Source organism: Indicator indicator, chromosome 17, assembly GCF_027791375.1.
Source record: "Indicator indicator isolate 239-I01 chromosome 17, UM_Iind_1.1, whole genome shotgun sequence".
Lineage (NCBI taxonomy): Eukaryota > Metazoa > Chordata > Aves > Piciformes > Indicatoridae > Indicator > Indicator indicator.
The window spans coordinates 16,624,031-16,634,606 of record NC_072026.1 but is presented as its reverse complement, the minus strand read 5'-3'; the positions used below and the strand labels follow the sequence as shown (position 1 = coordinate 16,634,606).

Genomic DNA, 10,576 nt, shown 5'->3' with positions numbered 1-10,576 from the left:
ACCAGGCAGGGATGGGGCAGAGATTGGCAAGGGGTTGGGCAGGGATCAGGTAAAGATCAATCAGGAGTCAGGCAGATGTCAGGCAGGAATCAGGCAAGAATCAGGCAAAGACAGGGCAGGGAGCTGGCAGGAATGGGGTAGATGTTGGGCACGGATCCATCAGGAATTGGGCTGGGCTGGGGCAGGGACCAGGAAGATGCCGGGCAGGGCCTGGCAGCAGAGGCAGAGCCAGGCCAGGGGATGCATCCCGGGGCTCATCCCGAGCTGGTCCAGGCCAAGCCTGGGACAGCAGCGGATGCAGCTCCCTCACTACCCCGAGGCAGTCTGGGGGAAGCCGGGATCATCCCGGGATAACGATCCGGGATAACAACAGGGATAAACCGGGGCAGCGGCAGAGACCCCCGGGGCTGCGCAGGGCTGGGGCGGGAGGTGAGACCTGGGGTTTTTTGGTGGGGGGATAAACGGAGTGGGGGAAGTAGAACTGTGGGGTCGGAGGGGTACAACCGGGGTATTGGGGGTGCCACAGGCTGGGGGGGAGGGTACAATCGGGAGTCCTGGGGGGGGTAAAATCAGGGTGGGGGGATACAACTGAGATGTAGGAGGTGCAACAGGGCTGGGGTGGGGTAGAAAAGGGCTGGGGTGGGGTAGAAAAGGTATGGGGGAGTATAACGGGGGGGGGGGGGGGGGGGGGTGTGAGGGGGTGTACAACCAGAGGGAAGAGGTGAAATTGGAGAGGTGGGGGAGGTACAACCAGGGTAGGGGGGTACAACTTGGGGGAGGCACAGAACCAGAGCGGGGGGAGATACAACCAGAGAGGGGGATACAACCGGAGGCGGGGGACACATAACCCGAGGGGATGGGGGAGTGGGGGTGTACAGCCGGAGAAGGGAGGGGGTGATCTCACTTGCCGGAGGGGTGTTGGGGGGCGGGCGGTGGGAGGTACCTGCCCGAAGCCATCCAATGAGCGTGGCGGGGGGCGGGGGGGGCCGGGCTATAATGCCATTGATGCCGGGTGGAGGAGCCAGACAATACCGCGCCCCCGGAGCCCGGGCTGCCCGGAGCGCCCCTGCCCCTGCCCCGCTCCTCTTCCCACCACTACACCACCTCCACCACCACCATGATGTCCATGAACAGCAAGCAGGCCTTCAGCATGCACCCCATCCTGCACGAACCCAAGTACCCTCACCTCCACACCAGCTCCGAAGCCATCCGCAGAGCCTGCCTGCCCGCCCCCCAGGTAAGCCTAACCCCCCAAACTCTCTTCCCTACCCCCGGGGTTTCCAGATATCCCCCACCGGGATGGGCTTTGTGGGTTCCTGCACCTGCAAACCGCCTTCACCTCTCCCCAGCTTCGTCTTCTGACGGTTTCCGTCGGGGTTTCGGTTTCTTTAATGTTTTGACGGGGTTGGTGAAGTGGGTTGGGGGTTATCCTGCTGCTGAGAGGGCTTGGAGTGGGAAGAGGAGCTGGGGGGGGGGAGTTGGGAGTGGGCTGCGAGAGTACATCACGGGCTGTCTGCTTCACATCCCCATCCGTGACAGCAGAGGTTCTGCGGGACAGCCACTGGCTCCATCCCCTCCTCTGGCTGCTCCCTCTTTTGGGGAGGCTCATCCTGGATGGAAGGATGGGTGCTTGAGGTCCAGCAACTCTACTCCTGGTGCTTGTATTTGCGGTAGGGGGGTTGAACTTGGGTTAAGCTGTCCCAGGCGCTGCTGGAGGGACAGAGTGTGACCCCCCCCATCCCACCATGCCGCTTTCCCTTTAACCCTCTCCCACTCTTCCCATTTGTTTTTTACTGCCGTTTTTATCCATCCTCCCCCTTCCCATTCCACGTCCAGATCCAGGGCAACATCTTTGCTGGCTTTGATGAGACCTTGCTGCGAGGCGCCGAGGCTCTGGCCGCTGTGGACATCGTATCACAGAAAACCCACCCCTTCAAGCCAGATGCCACCTACCACACCATGAGCAGCGTCTCCTGCACTCCTACCTCGTCCTCTGTCCACCTGCATCACCCGTCTGTGCTGACCACCCACCATCCCCACCACCCCCACCACCACCAGCCCTCCCAAGGGCTGGACGGTGAGCTCCTGGACCACCTCAACTCTGCCCTTCCCCTCGGAGGGGTGCCAGGCCCGGATGTGGGCTCCACACCTTCTCACCCTCACTCCCACATGTCAGCCATCAACCACATGGCCCACCATTCCCAGCCTATGAACATGTCCCACCCTCACGGTCTCACTTCCCACGCTGTCATCTCCGGCCCAGAGACGGAGACGGACCCCCGGGAGCTGGAGTCCTTCGCTGAACGCTTCAAGCAGAGGAGGATCAAGCTGGGGGTGACCCAAGCGGACGTGGGTTCCGCCTTGGCCAACTTGAAGATCCCAGGAGTAGGCTGCCTTAGCCAAAGCACAATCTGCAGGTTCGAATCCCTCACCTTGTCCCACAACAACATGGTGGCCCTCAAACCTATCTTAGAAGCCTGGCTGGAGGAAGCTGAAAGGGCCCAGAGGGAGAAAATGACCAAACCTGAGATCTACACGGGGGGGGACAAGAAACGCAAGCGCACCTCCATCGCTGCCCCCGAGAAGCGCTCACTGGAGGCTTATTTCGCCGTCCAGCCGCGACCCTCCTCCGAGAAGATCGCCGCCATCGCCGAGAAGTTAGACTTGAAGAAGAACGTGGTGAGGGTTTGGTTTTGCAACCAGAGACAGAAGCAGAAAAGGATGAAATTTTCTGCCACCTACTGAAAGAAGGAGCTGGGTTGCGGCGGGTTGTGCGTGTCGGGTTTAGGGAGCGTCGGTAGGCAGCGCTTGCAACCCACCTCCACCACCTTGCTTTGGTCCTCGAGCCCTCCCTCACCCACCCCCACCTAGCCCCTCTGAATTGGGCAGGTTTGGGGAGGGGGGTGGTGGTTCTTGGAGCTTTTTCTTTTTTTCTTTTCTTTTTGTTTTTTTTTTTTTTTTTTGTGGTTCTTTAAAAAAATTGGGAGGGGAAGGAAAAGGGGGGGAAAAAAAAGAGAAATCAACCTTAACAAAAAAAAAAAAAAGAAGATGATAAAGGGAAACTCACCCAAAGTGAACAATTTTGGTGCCTGCTCCTCACCCCCTCAACCCCACCACCCTCCCCATCTTGGGGGTGACGTTGTTAGGACTGGGACAAGACTTTTGTAGATAAAACTGGAGAGGAGAAGAAAAAAAAATGATGGAAAAGAGGAACCAAAAGGCTCAAGAAGAAAGCAGTGGGGGAGAATTTTGGGGAGTCCAAAGCATCAGCAGTAGAGGCTTTGTGACAGCCTTTTGCCCCCTTCCCAGGGCACAGGGTGGAATTTGCTGGAGGAAGGAGGGGGGTGGTGGTGCTGTGGAACTTTGCTCTGTGGTGTCTGCTCCTCTTTTAAGAAATTGATGAGAAATAAGCAAAAAAAAAAAAGCAAAATGGGAGGGGGGGGGAGCCCTGAGCTGAAGCCCCCCACCCCCCTGGCTGCCCCCCGCACACACACACACGCACTTGCATGGTTTTGTTTGCTGTCCCCTTGTGTCCCACTCCTCCACCCCACCCCCAGCAAACCCGTGGCAGTTTTGCAATAAGGTTTCTGTTTCTACCTCATCAGCTACGTTAAAAAAAAAAAAAAGAAGGGAAAACAAGGGAAAAAAAGAAGAGGGAAAGAATCAAAAAAGAGGGGAAAAATTAAAAGAAAAAAAAGGGTGGGGGGAAGAAGAGGGGGAGGGGAGGAATCAAAAAAGAGAGGGGGAAGAAAAATTAATGGGGAAGAGAATTATAAAAAAAAGGAAAGAAACAAAAAGAAAAAAATTTAAAAGAGGGGAAAGAATCAAAGAAAAAAAAGAGGGGAAAGAGTTCCAAAAAAAAAAAAAAAAAGAGGGGAAAGAATAAAAAAAAATAAAGAGGGAAAGAACTAAGTTAAAAAAAAAAGGAGGAAAGAAGTAACAAAATAAAAAAAAGGAGGAAGAAAAAGAAGGAAAAAAAAAGAAAATAAGAAAGAAAAAGAAAGTCACTCAAAAACTGTGGCCTGTCCCCGGAGCCCCCGTTTGGTTTCTGGGGTGGGAATGGAGTTTGTTTTGCTGGTGGGTGTGGGTCTGGTTTCACTCCTCCAAACCCCTGCGCTTCGACAATCAGCGGGTTTCGGGCTCAGCAAGCGGGGAGGGACTGGCCCGGGGTGGGGGAATGCTCGGGTTGGACCCTCCGTGGGGGCCCGTGGGGAACTCTGCACTTTCTAAGGCAAGAATATTCCTTATTTTCAGTCATTTCTTCGGTTGTTTTGTTTTCGGTTATTCTTTTTTCTTTTATTTTTTTTTTTTTTTTTTTTTTTTGGTGTATTTAAGAGGGAAATCTGCTCTTCCTTTTTTTCCTCTCTTTTTATTTTTCTTTTCCCCCTTTCCCCCCTTTTCTCCCCTCCTTTTTCCCTCCTTTTTCTTCCCCCCCTCTTTTATTTCCTTCCCCCTTTCCCCTTTTTTTCTTTTTTCACTTTTTCATTTTTCCTTTCTCTGCTTTTAAAGTTCTCCTCCTTTTCTGCTTTATTTTAACTTATTTACCTTTTCCTCCTTTACCCCCCTTTTATTTATTTTTTTACTCTCCCCCCGCCTTTTTTTTCCAAATTTTGTTCGTTTTGTTTTTCAATTAAAGGCGATTTCGTTCCGCCGTGTGTGTGCTGAATGGAATTCGGTGTCTGTGTTCGCTGCAGCATCTCAAAATAAATCATGCACGTTTTACCTCACCCTCCTGCTTCCTGGAGTTACTGCACGGCTCCAGGGATCCCCCCTTTTCCTCAATTTTCCCCAAACCCCTCCATTTTTCCCGGGAGCCTTCATTTTCCCGTGGGATCGTCTTTTCCTGGGGATCCCCTTTTCCTCCCAAGCCCCATTTTCCCCCGGGAACCTTCCCTTTTTTTTCGGGGATCCCTTTTTCACCCCAAACCTTCATTTTCCCGGGAAGCTTCCTTTTGTCCCCCGGGAACCCCCTTTTCCCGGGGATCTTTTTTTCCTCCTAAAAGCCTCATTTTTTACCCAAGAACCTTCCTTTACCCCAGGAATCTCCCTTTTTCCTGGGAACCGCTTTTTCCCCGGGAGCTCCATTTTCCTGGGGACGTCCCTTTTCCTCAAAACTGTCGTTTTTCCCCAGGAACCTTCCTTTAACCCCAGGAACCCGCTTTTTTCCCCTGGAACCCCCTTTTCCCAGGGATTCCCCTTTTCCCCAGCGCATCTCCATCGGGTCTCCAGACGCGGTCCTTTCCTCCTTGGTAAGCAAGGAAAAGAAACTCAACGAAAAGCGACAAATCTTGGGGCCGAGCCGCCTCTCAGCACCCCGGGATAGAGCTGGGGGCTCCTTCCGGGCTGCCCCCGGACTTCAAGCAGTGCCAGTGCCTCAAACCGCGGCTGGAACACCGCGGGTAGGGGATGAGTTTTACCCCTTCACCACCTAACACCAGCCCAAATTCGCTGTGTCCCGAAGCTCCACTTGTCGCTCCCGGACTTGGATTTGCTTCGGACCCCGGAGGATGCTCCCAGGGTTTAAATTCGTTGTCGAGAGTTCGGGGGAGCTCAGCGCACATGTCTCACCCTCGCTGCTCCGCGAACGGCTTCCGGGAGCGGCCAGGATCCGACCCCCAACTCCCCATCCCATCCCCTGGGGGTGTCTCCATGGGTGTCCTCTTCTTCCTCCCTGGTCCTCACCGGGCTGTGACCTGAAATGGCTGAGGAGTGGACATTTGAGCTCCCGGCTCCATTGGCCCGGAGTTTTCCGCTCCCTCAGCGGCTCGCATCGAAATAACCCAGAAACCAAGTGGAGCCACCCGGGAGCCGGGATGTAGCAGTCCTCGGGCTAGAGCCCCTCTTCTAGGGTGGACACACGGAGATAAAAATGAGACTTTTTTGGCTTGTTTGGGATTTTTTCCTTGTTTGGGGGGATTTGGGATTATTTGGGAATTTTTTTTACCTTTTTCCCCTTTTTTGTTGCTTGGTTGTTTTGGGTTTTGCTTGTTTTGGGGTTTGGGGGGAGGGTTGTTTGGTTTGGTTTGCTTTGGGTTTTGTTTGTTTGTGTGTTTGTTCCTATTTTGGTGGTTTGTGGTTTTTGCTTGTTTTTGGTTTAGGATTTGGGGATTTCTGCTTTTGGTTTTGTTTGGGGGCGTTGTTTGTTTGGTAGCTTTTTGGTTTGGAGGGTTTGGTTTTGTTTGGGTTTTTTGTTGTTGTTGGGTTGTGGGGTTTTATTATTTTGTTTTAAAGGTGTGGTTGGTTTGGGTTTTTTTTTTTTTTTTTGGCCCTTTTTATTGTTTATTTGCCTTTTTAGCAACTTATTCAGTGGAAAAAATAATATCTGAATCCCACATGTCACAATCTTGTGGTGGGACAGAGCAAGTCACAGACCCTCCCATTTTAAAGGGAGTGAAAAAAAACCCAACCCCGAGACTACCCAACCCTCCCAAAACCACACACACACAAAAAAACCAACAACAAATTAAACCAAAAACCCTGAAACCACCCCCCCAAAAAAAAAAACCAACAACAAAACAAGAGGAAAAATTATCCAACACCTTCAACAATCACCCAGGAGGGAGAAGGAGAAGCCCAGGGGTACCATCCAAACCCTTCTCAGTGCCAAGTGGTCCTGTCCCACAAGCTCCAGGGAGGGGTTGGGGTGTGTGTAGGGGGGGTGTCCAGCCCCTGTGTCCCCCCTCAAGCTCACCCAGTTCTTTGTTCCTGTTTTTTCCATGAAGCCAAAAGCGCATTTTCATAACCAGACCTTGGCCAAGTGCTGTCGATGAAATTTTAATGAGGGCTGGATGCTGAGTGCTGCCCGGGGGGGCCTTGGAGAATCAGCTCCGCGCAGCATTAGCAGGGCCCCCTCCGCTCCATCCCCCCCCTCCTTGCTTTTCCCCGGCTCTCCCTGGCAGACACAAACACAGCTCCCGTCTGCTGCTGCTCCTGCATCCTAACCTCCCCACACTCCCAAAAAAGAAAAAACCCAAACACAGCACCCCCGGGACCTCCCGCCTCGGAGATGGGAACCTGGGTCCTCCTGGGGGATGTGGGGAGTGGAGCGGGGATCCTGTGTAGGGATGGGGACCGTGCCCAGGGCTGGGGTCTTGCCCAGGGTCGGGGTGTGGTTCCCGGGTCAATGCCTGGGCTCAATGCCCAACGCCCGTGCCAGTGCCAGGTGCCAGGGTCAGTGTTCGTAGCTGGGAGTTGGTGCCCGGGGCTGGGGTCGGTGCTCGGACCTGACATCGGAGCCCTGTGACATGGTGCTGCCACAGGTCGGTTCCTGGTGCCTGGTCAGTGCCTAGGGTCAGAGTCGGTGCCTGGGGCTGGGGTCTGTGCCTGGGGCTGGGGTCCTGTGCCGGGGGTCGATGCCCAGGGCCAGGTTGAGAGCCCAGCACTGGGGTCGGTGCCCGGTGCTGGGGAGGGAGGCAGGTGCCAGCAGCTCACAGGTGTCTCTCTGGTGCTTCCCTCGAATCTGTCCCAGGGTGGTTCAGTATTCACTACCCTGAATCATAAGGGGCTATTGGGTACTGCCCAAGCACAAAGCACTGGGCTCCAGGTCAGGGCTCTGGGGGTCCCTCACAGGAGGGGGTGGGGGGGGGCAAAGCTCCAGTCCCCAAAAGCCAGCTGAGGGAGGCCTGAGGGTGGTCAGGTTGGATCTAGAGCAAAGGATGGGACAGCTTTGGCCAGTGGCCACCAGCTGCAGTGGCTGGGAAGGGCAGGCAGAAGGTGCAGGAGCAGTGATGAGACCTGGAGAACTCATCACAAGTAGGGACCAGGCAGGGGACTGATCTCACTCCTGCTCCTGATATTGATCTTCATCGTTGTCCTGCTCCCGCTCCTGCTCTTGATCCAGATCCTGCTCTTGACCTTGACCCTAGTCCTGGTCCTGATCCTGCTTCTGCTGCTGATTTACCAGGGATCTGAGCCTTGGCTGAGGTGCTTCTGGGGTCTTCAAAGCAGGGGTGCACAGCTGAGTGTAGACCATGGCCAAGGGGGAGGAACTACGGAGTCTACAGTGCAGCTCATCTCTTTCTGTAATCACCTTCAGAAGTGGGTCAGATGAACAGTCCTCAGAGGCATCCTACTCACCCTAAAGCCTATGAAGATGTTTAATGACCAGCTCAAGTGGAAACATCTCTAAATGAGGACACTATAGCCTAGCAGAGCTGAGTCCAACCCCTGGTGCTGCAGAGGACAGGAAAGCTGCCCACCACTTCTGGGCTGCTGAAGCTCTCAGACATTGATTCTTGGAGCTCTGCCCAGTGAGCTTTGGGAGCGAGTGCATGACCCCATAGCAAGGATCTGTCTTGCAACAAAGTCCTCACTTCCAAGTTGGTCAGCTCTTTTCCCTGCAATAAAAGCCAAAAGCCTTCAGGAATTTGGGCATCTGAGCCCCTGGAATGGACAAAGGAATGACCCAGGTCAGTGTGTTCATGCCAGAACCCATCAAGGTGTGCCAGTAGGTGTTTAAAGTTGTCCATGCTCTGCTGAATGTGGGGCTGGTAGCTCCAGGCCAAAGTTGACCTGTCTGGAGAAGTCATGGAGGAGGCACTGTCTCACCTCCATGTTTTAGAACACAGTGATTGAGGATGGAATCATTTAGGGTGGGGAGTGGATCTGGTGTTAGATCAGATCCCTCTCACCTTGGTTTGTGTCACAGACACAGGGACCAGCTGTGGTTGCTGAGCTGCAGGGTGCCAGCAAAGCTCCTGTGTCACACGGCCAAGTAGTGAGCTCTGCTGTGAGACCAGGCTGGGAGAATTGGGGTTCTTCAGCCTGGAGAAAACAAGGCTCCTGTGAGACTTTCTGGTGGCCTTACAGGACTTCAAGGGGACCTACAGGAAATCTAAGGACAAAGGTGTGAGCAGAGCCTGTGGTGACAGGACAAGGGCTGATGGTTTGAACTCACAGAGGGAGATTCAGACTGCAGAGAAGGGAGAAATGTTTGACACTGAGGGTGGGGAGAGCCTGGCCCAGGTTGCCCAGAGAGGTGGGAGATGTCCCATCCCTGGAACCATTGCAGGTCAGGTTGTCTGGGGCTCTGGGCAACCTGCTCTAGTTGCAGATGTCCCTAGTTGGACTGGATGACCTTTAAAGGTCCCTTCCAATGCAAACCCTTCGATGATTCTATGACACATGGACATTGCTGCTCAGATATCAGCAGCATGACACAGTTTTGGGTCTGGAGGAGAGAAGATGCTCTATGTTCTTTAAGAGATTGCAGCCTTTGAAAGCTGTCCAGGTGCTGGGGCCCTGCTGATGGACACTCTTCCATTATTCCATGTGTTTTAGCAGGGAGCAGAGCAGATGCATTTTTAAAGAGTCTGATGCTTGAAGTCGGCTGTGATCCACTACAGGGGAAAAAAGGAGGAGAGCAGTAATGAGAGGGCTGGTGGTGGTTGGGTGAGCAGGAGAAGAGCCAGGCTTGAGGGAGAGCTCAGGATGAAGGCTGGCAATTAGGTGTCTTTGGAAAAAGCTTGGGAAGTGGGGCAGAGTGAGGCATGGGGCAACCCCCACAGCTGGAAGGCAGGACAATTGTAGCCCACACAGAAGGGTGGAGGTTAAAATTGTCTCCAAGGGACCCATGAAGATCATCCAGTCCAACCCCCCCTGCTTAAGCAGGGTCAACCACAGCAGCTTGCCCAGGATCACAATATCCAGCTGTGTTTGGAGCTCTTCAGAGAAGGAGACTACACAACCTCTCTGGGCAGCCTGCTGCAGGCTCCAGCACCCTCACACCAAACAAGTTTCTCCACCTGGTCAGATAGAACCTCCTGGGTTCCAGTTTGTGCCCATTGCCCCTTGTCCTGTCCCTGGGCACCACTGAGAAGAGCCCAGCCCCATCCTCTTGCCCCACAACTCCTTTATCTCTTGCTGACCATTGCTCAGATCCCCTCTGGAGCTGCTCTTCTCCAGGCTCTCAGCCCCAGGGCTCTCAGCCTTTGCTCCTCACAGAGATGCTCCAGGGTCCTCAGCATCTTCATCTTCATCACTCCCTTCCCCAACTGATCAGCTGCTCCTCACCAGCACCAAGGCTTCAGTCAGGCCCTGGCTTTCCCTTCTGTGCTCTTTGGAGTTTCCTGGCAAACCTTTCCCCCATCTCCAGGAAGCCGCAGGGATTTTGGGGAAGCAGAGGGTGCAGGAACACATGAACTGCTCTGAGCAGAAGAGAAGAAAAAGCATCTCAGAGGGCAGAGGAAATGCATCACAAAACCCTGGGAGAGCTCATGGGGTGGGAGAAAGCCGAGCTGGACATCTGGTCTGCAGCTTGACCCTCGAGTGCAGGTGGAAACTGAAGGATCTCAGCTTTTGGTCACCTGAGCATCGCACACTGCATTGCAGGAATCAGGTCACCTTCCACACAGCCTGCTCAGAAGAAGCTGGGAGCTCCAGAAAGCAAGAGGAAAAGCTGGTTGACACTCACCCTTGAGGCTTTCATCTCCAAGGACCAAATTTTGAGTTTCCTCCTTTTGCTACCAAGAGTCGGGGTGCTCTTCACCCCAGCTTTCACACTTGACTCTAGTGTGTAAAAGCAGAGTTCTGTGCTCCACACACTCATCCCAGTGACAACAAAAGACCTTTTAATAAA

The 10,576-nt window shown here is 53.8% G+C and overlaps 1 protein-coding gene across 1 annotated transcript; it reads left to right on the top strand.

Annotated features, from left to right (window-relative positions):
• The first annotated feature begins 1,117 nt into the window (after nucleotides 1-1,117).
• On the top strand, nucleotides 1,118-2,745 carry LOC128972632 (brain-specific homeobox/POU domain protein 3). The gene is made up of 2 exons (XM_054388708.1): nucleotides 1,118-1,237; nucleotides 1,837-2,745. The coding sequence occupies exons 1-2, from the start codon at nucleotides 1,118-1,120 to the stop codon at nucleotides 2,743-2,745; spliced, it is 1,029 nt and encodes a 342-aa protein (XP_054244683.1).
• The last annotated feature ends 7,831 nt before the right edge of the window (nucleotides 2,746-10,576 follow it).

Bases quoted from the DNA above. Each gene is read 5' to 3' on its own strand.
- LOC128972632 (XM_054388708.1), top strand. From the start codon at position 1,118: ATGATGTCCATGAACAGCAAGCAGGCCTTCAGCATGCACCCCATCCTG. The intron at 1,238-1,836 runs GTAAGCCTAACC...TTCCACGTCCAG, and splicing joins CCTGCCTGCCCGCCCCCCAG to ATCCAGGGCAACATCTTTGC.